Source organism: Prinia subflava (assembly GCF_021018805.1).
Source record: "Prinia subflava isolate CZ2003 ecotype Zambia chromosome W unlocalized genomic scaffold, Cam_Psub_1.2 scaffold_2cwr_NEW, whole genome shotgun sequence".
Taxonomy (NCBI): Eukaryota; Metazoa; Chordata; class Aves; order Passeriformes; family Cisticolidae; genus Prinia; species Prinia subflava.
This window is the reverse complement of record NW_026960607.1, coordinates 2,501,744-2,518,794: the sequence shown is the minus strand read 5'-3', so window position 1 is coordinate 2,518,794 and position 17,051 is coordinate 2,501,744. Positions and strand designations below refer to the sequence as shown.

Below are 17,051 nucleotides of genomic sequence, written 5' to 3'. Positions count from 1 at the left end.
TGGTTTAGTGACTAAAGGTAATTGGAGCCTGCACCAGCTGATGTAAAATACATCCGACAGCTGATGTAAAATACATCCGAGTGCATCGCATGATTGTCAAGCCATTTCTCCACTATCAGTAGAGAATTAAAGGAATTTTTTTTTTAATCTTATGTAAATTTTTTTCTTGTAGAAATTATCATTAGAGGAAGAGAATTTTCCAGGGTAACTAAAAACACTGGTGTTCAACTTAATTAAATGCTCTGCAGAAACAATAATTATGTTTCAGATCACATCAGCCATAATCTAGTGACCAGTTGGACAAATACATTTCAACGGGGAGATTTTCAGGCCAGTCCTTCCCTTGGGGAAAGTGTGGTTTCCCAGATGTCTTGTTTCTTGCTGACTTTAAAGAGAATGCTCATCCTAATTCTGAAGTCATATCAGGAAACTGGAGAGGTATAAATGCTTCTCTGATTTGTGAAACTGGTACGAAATATACATTTTACACTTCCATTGTGCAGGATGATATATAGGTTGTGAAATCTATTTCTTCAGTTTCTTCCATTTACTTTCTTCCGTTTACTTTTAGCATATGGTAGCTTGATAGTTCATTTTTCTGTGTTGAGGAAAGTGCTACTAAATTGGTAACAAGTTAAAAATGTTTGCACAATAAGTAAAATAATATTAAACACATTATCAACATTAAACAGAAAGGGTAATTTGGAATTTCTAATTCACTTGAACACTTCTCTCAGAATTTGATGGTTTAGTGTCTGGAAGGCAATGTTATGGGAAAGAGAAAAGTAAATATATTCCCAAAATCTTCATAAGGCTAAAACCAGGAAAAAAAATTAAGTATAATAGAATGATGCAAAATAACGAATCACGTGTGAAATAACAGCATATACACGTATTGATCCAGTGGAATCGAGATTGTGCTAGGCAATATACAGACAAAGGATGTCTTCATACTTCTGAGGGAAGATTCATGAGAAAAATGACTCCTAAGTGCTCTCATTTTCATCTAGACAATTTGCAGTCCTGGCTCATTCTCATAGAAACCAAGGTTTATGGTATGTCATGCACCATTATGTTCTGCTTATCTTCCAGCTTTGTGTCTAGCTTATGGGAACTAGGATATAACTTTTTTCATTAAGGAATTGTTCTGTGTCTTCCAGGATGCAAGACAGAGGCTGTGGCCAGGCATTGCCTCTTTCTTTAATGCTGAAGGAGACTTACTCTCCAGAGAGAGGCAGCAGTAAAGGATATCCTGAAAATATGTCAGAAGCTTCATCTTACCATGACTTTTTCTGTGATCCCCTGTCAGACACACAGAATGGTGAATTTTCAAATGAACTTTCTGCCTTCCTTACCCAGGAGGAGATAAGTAAGAGCCTTGACATAGCTCGAGAAGCCATTGCCAATTCCATGGAGGAAGATGAGAACACAGAACCAGACTTTACTCATTATCTCAACAGCTCTCTTTCTAGCCCTTCAGAAAACCCTTCTTTCAAGGACACCAACCTGCATGAGCAAGACGCTTTACAGACACCTCAAGCAAGCAGTTGGACTTCATCTGCTGCAAGTAATGTTCTCCCAAGGAATCAGAAAGAGCAATCCCCTGCACCTCAGACAGAGGATAGTTTTGTCACAGTTTCTAGGAGACCAGCAAGCACCTCACCTTTTCTACCTGCTAGTCCCAGTTTTGTCAGAAGCCTGAAATATTCAGAGAAAAGTGGTCCATGTATGCCCAGGACAAGCCCAAACTCTGAATTGTCATCCCAGGGAGAAGCTCCTTTAAGGAACAAGCTGTGTGACAAAGCTGCCACATTCATAGAGGAGTTATCATCTATATTTAGACAGGCAGTGAAGACAAGAGGCCGTAGTCCTGACGGGGACTCTTCTTCTCCAGACAGTGGATATCTCTCTCCTAATAAGAAACAACCAGCTTTAAGTACCTTGGTGAACCAGGAGTTTGACAAACCCCATCAAGAGTCTGAGGAAAAATTACCTGGAGTTCATCTGAATGGAAAACGCTATTCTGGAAGGGGAAGCATCATGGAGAGCAAAATGGTCCTGTGCCGTCCCTTCATCAACATGGAAGAGCATGAACTTTCACCACCTCTATTCACTCAGAAGCTCCGGAGCCAGGAAGTTGCCGAAGGAAACAAAATATTGCTGGAGTGCAGAGTTGCTGGCAACCCAATCCCTGATGTCAGGTAAGTGCTGAGTCACAAGATATCATCACCTGATTGTGGAAGATACCTAAGGACAGGTATGACAGTGACCTGCTCAGAGGCAGGCACACAAGAGAAGTCAATCATGGAGTTTTACAAAGCACAATGAATAACACATTCTAATGTCTTTATTTCACTAGAATGTTTCACTCTATTTGCTTGGGAAATAAAATTCTTCTTGATTTAAGAGCCACATGGCAAAATTAGAAACAGAATTGGCTCTAGCAACATTCTGTGATTGTTACTTCATTAATCCAGGTAAAAGAAGAGACAACTTGACCCTAAAGAGCATATCTCAAGAAGATGATAGAGTTTTTACTGCTGATTAAGTAGAATTTCTCCAAGATCCATGTAAACTGTTTTTCTGAATCTTAACTCAGCCAAAATCATAAAATAAGAGGCTCTTAATGAATGAGCAAAATGATTAATGAGAAACATTGCTGACATAATGGTAGATTATTGTAAAATCAAGTATACTTTTTCATAATCACATCAATACAAATTAATTTGTAACTTCTGTCTTATTTCCATTTTGACACACATAATTGTGCTGCGTTAGCAGTCTAGATACAGTCATTATTGAATTGTGGCAAATAGGATTCATGCTAACTTTTCAGGCTCTTGCAAAGCTCCCTGACAGTCAAATTAATACACTTTCATGGTCCATTCTAGAATTGGTTTTATTTAATAATTATTAATAATTCTCCATCTGGCAACTGAAAGAAGATATATCAGTTACTAATAAAAATTATTTTTTCAAAATTTCCACGAAAAACAAATTTCCCCCTTCCTCTACTTCCTTATGGATCTTCAAGAGAGGAAAAATACGGCAACTGCACCTCAAAAACTACTCATTTCAGAAGTCGATGTACTTCTTTTGCGTGTCCTTTCTGTAGTGACACCGACTTGGCTGAAGAAGTCACTCACACACAGCGCAGGCACCACAGAGCCCTCAAGCGAGCGCTGCTGTGGAGCCAAGAGAGCAAAAACCAAGGCTTGGTCAGGGGTTAAGAGACAGCCAGCACTTGAGGGATGTTTGGTTGAGACTCCGAAGTCTGAATCTTGGGGAAAGAAGGGGCTTCTTTCCAGATGAGAAAGCATGCAGAAAAATATTTCGTGGAGTTTTTCTATAACAGCATTACTGGGAATTTCTTAACAGTTTCAAGTTTCATAGTGTCATCTAGGCACATCTCTGTCCTTTCTATATGAAAAGGAATTTTATGGTGTATCCTATATATATCCAGTAAATAGTTAATTTGCTGCAGTGGAAAAAGAAAAGCCTGTTTTAAACCACCCACATATTGCAGAGCAAGTGAAGAATGTCTGTGCTACTTTCAGAAATATTTTCTGTAAATAACAGTCTTATATGGTTTTAAAAATAAAGCAAAACATCAATGATACAATAATAGTTGACCATTCTCTTGTATTTTGGTAATGAAAATAATCCAGTTTTCTAAAGCACTTTACTTAGACAATTGTTTCATTAGACTGGATTTCTGGTTTGTAATATATGTGGAAAACAATCTCCGTGCCATAATCATAATAATTCAAAATATTTACAGTTTTCTGAAGAAACTGGCCAGAAAAAAAATTGTGTAAAAGATATGAAGCTTTTTGAGAAGATTTCTGAATAGGTAGAAAGTAGAAATGGATATTAGGAAAGTATTGTATTGCATTGCCAAAAGAAGGGCTATGGAACTAGCTGAACAGTTACCTGGTATGAGAAGTGTAAGAGAGAGCCATTCGGCACATACAAAATCTGCTGAACAGGAGATGCAGACAGGGGCCAGAGCCAGGGCTGCCATAGTCTGTACATTTGCATATAGCAATAAAATCTGTAGAAACCAAGCTTCAGCTCTTCTGATTTTTCCCAGAAAACCCAGTTTCAATAACATAGCCACTGCAAAGGTTGTTTTTGGAACTCTGTGTGATGTGTGAATAAAGTAGAAAGCAGTTAGGATTTTTGTGGGGTTTTTCTGTTTTGTGGGGTTTTTGTTTGTTTGTTTGTTTGTTTTTTGTTTGGTTGGGTTTTTTTGCCTCAGCTAGGAAGAAAACCAGAAGCCACATTTCCTAAAGTCATAAGGAAGTAACAATAGTTCATTAGTGACAAGAAACTCACTAAGTTGTTATTTCACCAGGCACTCAAAAATTTGTCCAGAGTAATAATGAATACAGCTGATATTGAAGCAGCATCAAGCACTGGCAACTATGAAATCATCCAATTGATACCAGAGCAAAAGGACTTCAAAAGTATCTACACAGGCTTTTCTGATCTCTTAGCATGTTACTGCTCTTCTATGCCTCACATTTTATCCTGGATCCAAGTAATCTTTATAACTGGCTTTCTTCCTTTTTCATAGCTTTTTTGTAGCTAAACTTTCAAAGGCCTAAGCCTATACAAAGTTAAGCTAGAATCCTTCTTTATCCTGCTACTTTTCTTATGAGGATAACAGTGGTCCAGAATCTTAGTATAATTAAAGCAACCATCAAATGTAGTGTAAGGACAAGGTGTATATTTGAAGGTTATTTGACTAGGAAAGTGTCTTAAATTTTAAGTTTCTTAGATGTTCATAGCCGTACACAGCTGAAAGTAAAACAGTAAGTGTTATGGTTTGAGTGATGAAACTTGACCAAAGTAGCTTTGTACTACAAGCAGGAAAAAGTATATTTTGACAGAACAACTTACAACTAGAATCTTAGTGTTGAAATCCAAAAGAAAATAGTTAAATTTCAAGAATCATTATTATTTCTTTAAGTTCAATGTCTAACTTACTAGTTCTACTAGCAGAAAATCAGATTTCTAACAAAGAATATTTTGTCACTGATCAGAAGAATTCTTACATTTCTGAGCAACCCAGATTCCAGCCTAAGACCTTAGAAGGTACAGAGTGATTTGAAGTTCTAGTTTATGTTTATGAGCCTTCTAAAGAAAGTCTAAAACATGTAAAATATAAGTTGAAACAAAATTTCTGTTACTCCCAAAACTATTTTATCAGTCAGTAGCTGTCCCTCAAAGTACATCAGCAATGCAGCGTTTAAAATACTCATATTAGCCTTGAGCTAGCTAAAGCAAATCCCAGCTGGGTGTGACAGATCTCTGCAGTTTTTGCCTCACCACCTGAATATGTAATTGCTTCTGAGATCTGCCTGGAGCTGAAAGCTGTGATTAAAGTATTTTCTAAGGTCTACCCTGAGCTGTAAGCTGTGATTAAAATATTTACACATATACACCCAGCTTCTGTAGCACAAGAGGTATCGAAATTTTTGTGCAAAATATATTATTTTCCTTTTTCCACAGCAAATTGACACAAAAAAAATCATAATTAAAAATAAGCACTTTCCATAGACTACATGACAAGAACAGGGTTTCTTTGCTTTAAGGAAACAATTTGCTCTCATTATAATCCTTTTCTTCTCATAAGGGCTGTTTGCCTAGATTTGACTGTAACAAATACCCAAAATCCCCACCTAGAAACATTACTTGCATGTAACCCAGAATTGTTCTTAGAAAATACAGAAACAAATGCGAAGTACAATACTTACATTTATAATAAAACCAAATTATGCTGACTTCTACAGCTTCAAAATCTTACCCAGTTTTCTTTAAAGGCTTTGAAGACTAAAAACATGCAATAAACGATGTCACCACTATCAGCCTCCCATCAGGCACAGGTGCAAAGAAAATTGAATATCAGATTAAGTCATGCTTAACACAGATCTGCCCAGCTGTGTAAAAACCCAGATGTACAGGACAACAGTGATTAAACTACCTACACAGCAGTTGGTAGTTTTAAGTCTTGGAAATGTAAGAGATGTCACAGATGTAGTTTTTGCTTCTTTGCTGGACTTGATTTGAGGTAGGAAAGTCTATGGTTTAGAGATAGAATTTAGTTTTGTTTCTTGAATTCTCTTATGAGGTAAATTTTGTAGTTGTAGTGGAACACCAGTGCCTTGGTGGGAGATAAAAAAGTTCTACTAATTCTATAATGGCAGGGCTTTAGTGCTACTTATTTTTATCAAATATAAAGAGTTATTTATGTATGTGTGGTAATGGGACATACTTAACAATTCTAGGTGTCCTTAGTTAAAAACAAAACCTGTTTAATAAGTGTGTTCCTTGCTTTCTTGTAGAAACTCTTTAATAGTCATCTTCAAAATTGTTGTGTTACTTTTTTTATTTGTAGAATCTTAACTATTTAAGTTAGATTTTAGGATTAGATGGTGCAGGTCCTGCTTTTCAAATATTTTCATTAGCTTGTATACATACTTGTGTTATTCTGGATGGAAACTTTAGTGAAGATATTTTTTGGTGAACTTGTTTAAAGTATTTGCTAATTCCATTCTTGTTTGCTTGCCCCAGACCAAAATTTGCTTCTGAACAATGAAATGCTTAATGTGTCTTAAAAACAGAGTTTAATAGATTACAAGAATTATGTTAGCTACAGTGATTGCAGAAATAATTCACAAAAGATAAAAAAGATTAAGATGTATTTTGTGTGGGAGGAGAGGGCTCTTGTGACTTGAAAATCAGTAACAGTGATATATAGTATTCTTACATTATAAAAAAATAAAGTCTTGTATTGAGCTTTGAGGTGATTCTTACCTGACTCCCAAAATTCAATATTTTGCAGTAAGAATTGATCTAAAATACTTCCACAATTTATGCAATTGTTTCTGCTCCATTATTTCAGTGTTGTTATAATTGTTTATTAACATTTAGAACAGTGCAACAAGAAATAGTGGTTTTCTTATTATGCAACCTTTTGTAAATGTCTCCAGAATCTCATGCATTTATTTCCTAAGGGTGATAATTCATGAAGTTAATTGTCAAATTGCTCACAAATATAAACCTTTTTAAAATATTTTCCCCATAGTTTTCTCTATTAAAATGTTTTCCCAATAAACATACTTTTATACAGAAATCTCCCATAGTCCTCTATTAATCTTTTCAGAGTAGAATCATGCTAATCTGTCTTTTTTGCTAGCCTTTTACAAACAGAAGGTGCTTGTTAAGAATGGAAGAATATTCTTGTACCTAAGGAGTTCCTTGGGTCAAAAATGTTCTGTTTGCAGATCTGGGTGTTTTTCTGTGTATGGAGGGAACATTGACAACCATCTGAAAGTGTTAACAGCCTGCTTATTGCTGAGATTAAACAGAAAGATATTGTTAGCCATTTTAATCTGGCAGTACACTCATTTAAGAAATCTGCTCAACAGTAATATGTTGTCATTTAGGTTTTTCTTACACTCAAATGAAGATAAAATATGTATCAATATGAAAATATGTCAACATCCTCAATATTTTTCTGTCAGAATAATATTTTTTCTTTCTCTTTTTCAATAATGTCTTCTTTACTTTTCTTGGGCTTTTTTCTTCATTTACAAGTCAAAATAATAGCTATTTGCAGTTGACCTCATTATTATTTTAGTCCTTCTTCCCTTCTCATTTATTTTCTTTTATACCCTTTGTTTATTGGACCATACTACTCCATTCTTGTGTCTTTTGTTTGTTTGCTTTTGCTGATTTTTAGGTAAGGCCTGCCCATCTCCAGGCATCCCTGGAGTTTGAATTTTCTTTCAGAGCAGATCTGGAATGTAGTGTTCAAAGTCACCTCAGTGACTTGTGAAACTGCTCCTTAATTCTGCTTGTCTTAGAACAGTGCTCTGGACTAGAGAGCTTTGTTAGGGAATTGAGGGGTTACAGTCCAGCACAAATGGTAAAGCTATTGCAGTGGCTGCCTGTACGGATTTGTGCAGGTATTAGGCAGAGAGTGCATCTTTGAGATATTTCTTTTCCATTTGCCATGCATTTTGTGGCAATGAGAGTCCATACCCTCAGGATTTTCTGCATTTGGGGAAAACATACAGTGGAACTAAGACCTGTGTAGGTCATGTACCCACCTGCTTTAAAAAACAGTGTGGTCTGTCTGAGCAATGCTAGTAGTGCATTGATTTTCTTAACTTGTAGGTAATAGTTCTTTTACCTTAGAACCACTTGGAAAAAAGGTTTCCTGTGGTGCTCCTTAAGAATGGCATTTGGGAGACTTGTATATAATTGCTTGCAGAGAGGAGGTAGAGCTTAGTGTGGTGTGCGTGTAGCAGGTTGTTACTCTGTGGGAATGATTGCTCACCATCTTGCTCAGTCTGTTCATGGGGGTGTGGTACCTAACCCACTGTATGTTCCCATATACACTGCTGGTGAAGGCATTTTTCAAATTAGGGAGAGGGACTGGGATTGCTTTGTTGATGTACCACATGATATTGGTTTATGACATGGTAATGTCGAGGGCAATGAGGGTCATGAGGGATTTATGTTCAGTGTTGTTCACCTGGCCTGGTCTTGTCTGATGCCTTTGGGTATTCATTAACAACCATACCCGGCCTATAGGAGGAACAGAGGAGGAGGATTTTCCCCAGCCTTACATCCCCTTCTCCTCCTTCAGGTCAGCTATAAAAGATTTTGAGAATTTTTGATATTCTTTTAGATGTTAAGGAAACTACCTTTCACTAAATTGTTATCTCAACCCATAGAGGCTCTCTTTTGTCCCTCCTTCACCAGAAGGGGCAGGGGAAAGGGGAGTGACTTATCTGGAGTTTGATTTCCTCCTGGAGTTAACCCACAATAATGATAACCATTTTTTTTTTAAGGGTGTTGTTTTTTCCTTGCTTGCCTGTCTAAAACCATAGAGTACAGTATTTAAAATAAGTACCTGGAAAGCATGGCTCTTTCCAATGTGAAATTATCTTTACAAAGTTCATTACTGAAACTTTAAAAACATCTCAGTACACTTCTTTATTCTTATATTCTTCTTTTTCTGCCTCTCAGTAAAAGAATGCAGATCTAAAGTTCCTTGCTAATGCTCCCGAAATAAATAATGTATGGATTAGTATTTATAAAAAGACTCAAAGATTAGATGAAAATGTTGTCAAAATACTTGATGGCTAACATGAAAAGTAGAGTAATAAAAATTATGCTGCTATCTACATAGCGGAAAAAAAATAAAGGACTTTTGCCTTGTATTTACATAGGAATTGGATGAGACTTGGATGAACTTTAAAATAATGTGGCACCACATCTTCAGAAAGCTCTTTCACTACATGAGCTTTGTCCATGTTAAACGTTTTTAGTTTAAAAACAAAGTTTAATTAAAGTAGTTTTAAAATACAGTTTTCCCACAAAGTGGTGCTGAAACAGGGCCAGAGGCAGAATTCCAAGAGGCTGCTTTTACTTCATGTTTCAGAATTTATTTGTATAAATCTTATATGCCATCTCTGGGCCTTTCCAGTATTGTGCAAAGCATCAACAGCCAAGAAGTCTGACAGTGAGGAAATACATCAGCAATCTGCTTCTTATGGTCTAATTGAAAGTGATCTGTGAAAATTAAAACTAAATGTAGAGGCTAAGTAGAACAGAGACAAAAATGAACCTACATGATTTAGGCCTATTTTACTTGTGCTGAAAGAGAAGAAAAGAGTAGTGAGGCTTTTCACAGAGAAGTGTTTGGAGTAAGTAATTCTGGCGTCATTACTTATCAGTGTTCAACAGGTATGAAGAGCCATTCCAAATCCCATTTAAAATATAATTAATTAATACACTTTGACATGTTTGCTCATTTGCCTAAAGGCAGTACCACATCTTGTGTTGTTTTAAGCTTCTTAAGGGCAATTATAGCAGTTTATTAATGTTACTTGAACAGGACATATCTTTTTAAAATACAATACATTGCTTTATAAATATAAATTAAGTAAATACAAGTATAACTTTGAAACTTGGTGGTTTAAAAATCCTAATAAAAAACTGCCATGTCTGAAATATGCTCTGTAAATGCATTCTTGGCAATGTGAAAGTTACCTTTAAAGATATGGATAATGAAATTGAACAAATAGGACTTCTCTGCAAACATTCTTGGCTGATGGCTGAAAATGTTAAACTTGAGTTTGGGCTATTTGAGCTGGCAGGGTTTTAAGGGAGGTAGGAAAGGCTATGGACTAAAAGCTTACAATAAAACAAACATAGAAGAAACATTGTTAAACAGCAGTGAATAATGAGCTTATTTTATTGGTTCTGGGACCCATCTGGAAAGTGTATTTTTTCTAACAAGTGTTATAGTTTAATAGGGCTCTGTTAAGTGGGCTGGAGCTGTGATTCATTTACTAGTAAATGGACTTGCCTATCCAGCCCATACAATGGTAAAAGAAAAAGAAATTCCCTTGCCCTCCTATTCCCTGTAACATAGGAAAATAAACAAGTAAGTCACAGAATCATAGAATATCCTGAATTGGAAGGGACTCACGAGGATCATCCAAGTTCAAGTCCTTCTCATAGTATCCATATTTCCTTCCCTGAGCACAAAGATATAAAGAAAGCAGGAAAGTTTAGGAGTTAGCTATGGAGGGTTTTATACAATTGTACAATTTTGCTCACATTTTGAGGTGTGTGGTGGGAGAAGAGCATCAAGTAGACATTTTATGTTGTCGTGAGTTTTCACATTCCACATGCCTTAGAAAAAAAGTGAAAAATTAAAAGATTATTTAGAGTTTTTACACTTTGTAATATTTAAAAATGAAGTAGTTATGCAGTTAGAAGATAGAATTTTCTTTAATATAGCAGAATGAACAAAATTTGGAAGCTTAGCTTTGTCCAGAATAAATTTTTACTAAGATATTGTCCCCTTAGAGATTGAAGTGTTTCTTAGCTTTTGTTCTCAAAAAAAAATTTCATATGTATTAACTTAAGAAATGAACTTAATTTCTATTTCTGTGCCTCTGTAAGTTGTCTTATCTGCCTTACTCACAAAAGGGGAACTGATCAGTAGGAATAGGAAAAAATTGCAAACAGCTAAAATAGTGAGGGACTTGTTAAGGTATTGAAAACTTGAATCAATATCCATATGGTATCTTTTTATAAATAAGGAAATTAGCATACTTCTTAAATAAGTAGATAATCTGGGTAGAGAAGAGGTGCTGTTTTATTAAATAAATCAAGAAGAATAATTCAATTAGATAATTTCACCTGTATTTACAAAGGTAAAGTTGCAGAAGGGCCAAATGCCTGTAAATGACAGATGCATTTCATCTGATGTACTGAATTACTGCATGTTCAACGTGTATGTTATTGACCGGTCTCCAAGAACCTTATTGCCTTCAAGTAGTGTGCTACCAGTTGGTGTGATACTACTCAGCATAGATGAGTACACAGCTTAAGACTGAGAGTAATGTGAACTTGAATAGGTCTGACTTCCTGTGGGAAAGGGAAATAAGTTAAAATGCCTGGGGATTGGAGGTAATTAACAGGTAGTATAACTCCTAAAATACTGGTGTTCCTTTTTTTCGGCTACCTGCAGGTCAAAACAGAGACTAGGAGATTTAGGATTAGATTCAGGATAGATTTTAGGAGACTAAAATTTTTCTGCAACAAATCTGTTATGAAAAAATATCTGTTATGTTTCTTTTAGTCTAATGCTAACATGCTGCTTCAAATCAAAGTGATTCATTGTTTCATGTTATTAATATTATGTATTTGAAATTCATGCATACATTAACATTATAAAAATCGCTTACTTTGCAGTTATGCAGTGCCTTTCACATGAGCATTTCAGTGCTTTATAAACGGTTTGTATAATATATGAACAGCTTTTCTTTATCTCCTCTTATTTGATAAAGTTGTGCTTTTCAGGTGGTCAAGGGAAGAATTTTAGACAAATAGAATCCATCTCTCATTTATAGTACAACTGAGGGCACCTATTGCTAACTATGAACTCTTCAATATCACAGAGAATGTGAGCACATTGCTCTTAGAGCAAGTTATTCAATCTAGACTACTGGTTCCCCATTTTCAAGTAAGACTAAGAGAATTTATCCTGATCTTTGTGAAAACCAATTTCAGTTCTGTTTTTTGGGAAAGGCCCATGTTCCGGCCATTTTTATAGTACATGTTATGAATCTCTTATGAACTCGAGTGAATTCACTTTTCCAGCTGAAACATATTGCCTGATAAATCTATTCCTGACTCTGTTTTGTACAGAGTCTTGCCAGATCCCCTTACCCTCCACCATCAATGAAACTAGCAGTTGCAGTAATCTCAGTAGACCTAAGCAGGTTTCTTTTGTTTTTTTCCTTTTATTTTAAATAATCTTACTAATCTTAACATTTGCAGCCGGGTTTATTACAACCTGAAACCTGACTCAGTGTTGTAATAGGGTTTATACAGCTGTAAGTAGGGGACAAACAAAAGCATAGTAGTATAGAAGCAGAAGTCCTCATTTAAGTTCAAGTTCTGTTTACACCCAGTTATCATGGTGTTCTATTAAATTTGCTTTTCCAGTCCACAGGAGTTTTGAGAAACAAGCTAAAGGCAAAACCATTGTTCTGTAAATAGGTTGCCCTTTGCTGCCTCAAGAATTGTAAGGCTAATACCAAGGTATGTAGATTAGAACAATTTATCCATCTTACTGCAATTCAAAGTGAAATGTCTGCTTTTAATATTTACTGAAATTTGCATAGTGGTGGCTTGCAACACTGTAGCTGTACTTTTGGCAGCTGTGCTTACCCATGCAATGGCTTCATTAGATAAGGAATGTCAGAGATGAAATAAGCAACTCCTGATTCCTTGGAAAGGCTCTCCACACAGCTAATAAAGATTCTTGGAATGCAAATGTCTGACAGTGGGAGATATGAGGAACCACAGACCCTATGTGTGGCTCTTCCCATATATGACTAAGGCATTCTGTGAATTGGCAGTGCAAGAAAACTACACTGCATGCAAAAGAAATGAAAGAACTGAAGAAACAGCCACTGCTTAGGAATGCTAGAGAGAGGACTAAGGCACAGCCTTTACTGGAACTTTTTCTTTGCTAGTACAATCTGGTTTTGACATCTCTTTTAGGACTCCCACTATCATTGAAAATCTTACCTCCTGCTCAAAAGTGATGAAGCTGAGGTTACTGGGAGCAGATATAGAAGGAATACCACAATCTGACTCCTTTTCTGCCAGTTGCATATTGTCTTTCAATGGAAATATCCTTTACTTATTTCTACTCATTAAACTGCAAGTAGAACATTATAAAGAAGATACATAAACATAGAACAGATGAAGTTCGTAGTGTTTTATTGTATACTTTTTGTCTATATTACTAATGGAGTATTCTGCTTTAAAAATTGATTTTAGTCATTTACAAAAAAAAAAAAAAAGGGTACTTTTATTTGTGGAAGAGCATTTAATACTATCTGTGCCTGTCCTTATTTTGCTTTTCCTGAAACCTGTATTTCAAGTAACAGCAATTTCTTTTCTCAGAAGGGCAATTATCTCTGAGAAATAAAGTGCCTTCATAACCCTTTATATCTGTCTGCCAAGAGTCTTCATCTCTCCCTACTTTTCCCTTTAGATATTCAGAAATTTTTCTCTTTCACAGTATAAAATAGTTCCACTCATGCATAGGATTCAGAATCTAAATCTAGGGATATTTCTTTCTCAGATTAGATCTGGTTTTCAAATATACTTTGGAGATCAAAGCAGGGTATGGAAACTCAGCTGCAGGTGTGTTGGTTAGAACAAGGAAGCTCCATCATGTGTTGCAAGGTATTTTACTAGGATGCTTATTCTGCTCCTTCTAGAATACAATTATGACTTTTAAGTAGTTGTACCTCTACTTTAGCCTCTTGCTGTCTTTTTTTTTTTTTTTAACTGCCTCAGCTGAGCTAGTACATTTAGTTACATCTAACGTAGGCTGTCCTCCATTTCCATAGAGTAGTGCTGATTTTTCTTGTCTTCCCACAAATAGAACAAGTCTGCCCTCAATATGAAGTTCCTGATATGTGAAATGTGTTAAGACTTTCATCAAAATGCTGTTCTGTTGTTCTTTAGAAGAACTCTGTTTCTTTTAGTTGCTTAGCAAGTTTTCAATGTTTGAATTCTTTCCTGATTGCTGTTTGGTGAGTAGTGCACAGGGCATAGCTTTCCTCCATTTTATTTTTGCCTTCTATATTATAATGGTTCTATTTTCTTGTTTGCTCATTTACTCCTAGTAAGCAGCACAAATACAGTTTCTCAGTACCTTTCCCTGTACTCAAAATGGAAACCATCTAGTTAGTTATATAATCTCCCTCAAAATAGTTAGTCATATAGGAGGTATCTAATAATAGTCTTTAAAAAAATGCTTTCTTCCCTCCTTGGTCATTAGAAAACAGTAACTAAATCAACAGCTGACTTAAAAATCAGTAAAGATTAAAAGGTCCATGTAGACATTAAGAAGGGAAGCATCAAATACTTCAAATATGTGAAATCAAATCTCAAAGATGCTGGAGCATGGGAGCTAGTGGATGTTTTTTAACACTATTCTATTACCCATTCCATGTATTACATGTATCTCTTAGGTGCAAACATGGCATTAAACTTTTCATTCAAGTCTTGAAAACTGTAGTGATAATTCTTAACACCTGAAGTAGAAGGAATTTCAGTGGTGACTTAACACACATGTAATCTTTGCTATAAAAGAATTACTTGCACCTTTGTTTAGAGTGACAGTAGGCTATTTAAAATGTGGAGTTTCTTTGTTGGTTCTTTGTTCTGCAGTGTATCAAGGGCTGACATAATCTTCCCAGGAGGAAGACACGACTGTCAATCTCAGAGAAATTCACATATTTTACCGTAAAGAACCGTGCTTTGCTTTTCCTTACTTTAATTTAAAAAAACAACAACTATCACCGTGGAGGCCTAACCAGAAAAACAGACTGGGGACACAGATCTGGGTGCAACAACAGCAGCAGGGCAGAAGACCCGGTTTATTTACAAAAACCTACTTTTATACTTTTACTATGAGGCCTGTGGATTGGAGGAAGGAATTCCCACCTCCACATCACATTGGTGAAGGGGACTGTCACACAGTCTTGTTTGTCCCGGCAAGGAATGTAAAAACAATGGCTATGTTTATAGAACATAGCTGATGTTTACATTAAAAGAGCGTGAGAAGGTACGAACTTCTCCTTTAATATGAGCGCTCAGCAAAACCGGGAAAAACTCATGGCAACACAACAACAACAAACCAAACAAAAATAACCCCAACCAAACAAAGCCAAAAAAGCCCCCAACAATTACTCCCCCCAAAAAAATACCACAAAAAACCAACAACAAAACCCAGCAACAATGGAGGAAATTGCGTGGCATATTGAAGATTTCTGAAACAAACACACTGGAAATTAAAATAAAGGAGTAGTGGTTGACATACACAAGCATATTTGTGATCCATTTTAAGAAAATGCTATTTATTCATTTTTAAGACTAGATGTTTCTTTGAAGACGTTAATTAGTAATTTTCCATGTTAATTGCAGTGAATGTAGGTTTCATATTGTGCTTAGTGTATCACCAGTATTATTTGAACTTTATGCCTGCAAAACAAAATGTATGAATAAGTGCAAATGAGATTGTCATCTATTTGAAGTCCTATGAGGCAGTTTAAAGAACTACTGGTGTGTTTGGGTTTTTTTAAACATTTAACACACGGTATCAAATATATTCAATCTGGCACATATCTTGACTTCCAAGAAAACCTTGTATTGTGGGCCAAAGGGAAAAGGAGGAGGAGAACTTCTGAGGCTTCTACAATACTGCAGGCAGCTGGTATTCTAAAATTAATCTTTCTTGCATAAGCTGAAGTAGGATAGTTTCAGCTATAAGATCAATTATATCAGATGTTCTGCTAGGTTTATTTAGTGAATCTTACAGAATAAAACCTTTCTTGGCTTGCTGAAGAATGGAATGAAAAAATCTTTGGGATTGACCACTTAGGGTGGAGAGAGATTAATTTCTGACAGATGCAGTCCTACATAATAGCTCTGGGAAAGTTTTAAATTATTCCTGATATTGCTAGGTATGCACAGTTTGGCGGGGGGGGGGGGGGGGGAGGAAAAACCGCTATTTTAGTACTGCCTTTAATGCAAGCTCTTGTACTAAAGATTTCTCTTAAACCCAAGGTCCTGAAAAATAAATAGGAAAGCACAATATATAGAAAAGGACTCCATTGCGAAGGGACTTGTTTCAGGCCAATGATAAGTCTGCAGTCATATGGCAATGGCTTGCAAGTGTCCAGTTCTCATTTGGTAGTTAAATAAAGCAAGAGGATTGATTGATGGTAGATTGATTTGGAAGCCCATCAGTGTTTAAAGAGAGCAAGCAAGAGACAGGAAGGGTCTGTTATTTTAGTATTCTAACAATCTCATACTTTAAAGCTTCAACAAAGCAAGCATGTTACACAATCAGTTCCAGTTTCAAAATACCCTTTATCATAAACATGGTGCCATAAACAGAAAGCTAGGAGGCTGATTTCACAAGTCTTACAGATTAATGTACTTTCCACTTATTTCTCAAGTTTTAAACTCTTGTTATGAAACACGGGCACCAGTGAGAGACAACTGTGGGGCAGGGAAAGCTAGTGAACAGAAAAGAGCTTTGGCTTCTAGCTGATGTAACAAGCTTATGGAACTAAAGAAATCTGTAGAACAACAGACCTCATGGTCCCTTAGTTACTCTCCTCATGGACCACAGATATCACACAGTGCAAGAAAGGCAAGTATCACTCAGGCCTGTAAGCATAAGGCATAGCTGGTTAGATGGAGCTTGGGGTTTGCAATATTATTATTATTATTATTATTATTACTACTACTACTACTGCAACTACTACTACTACTACTACTTCTCCTCCTAATCTTGTGAGTGTTGCAGTTTTCACCATACCTGAGTTTTACTGCATTTCTGTAGCTCTACTGCAGCCACTGCCCTAACTATAGCCACCTCTCATCTGGGATATAGAATTTCATGAAGTCACTCTGTTGTAGAG

The 17,051-nt window shown here is 36.1% G+C and overlaps 1 protein-coding gene across 1 annotated transcript in view; it reads left to right on the top strand.

Moving 5' to 3' along the window:
• LOC134564952 (palladin-like) overlaps window positions 1–17,051 on the top strand; it is a 285,708-nt gene that overhangs the window by 24,722 nt on the left and 243,935 nt on the right. Inside the window, exon 3 of the mRNA XM_063424265.1 lies at window positions 1,161–2,201. Coding sequence (XP_063280335.1) covers window positions 1,162–2,201 — 1,040 coding nt within the window. The 5' untranslated portion in view covers window position 1,161. The remainder of the gene's footprint in view (window positions 1–1,160; window positions 2,202–17,051) is intronic.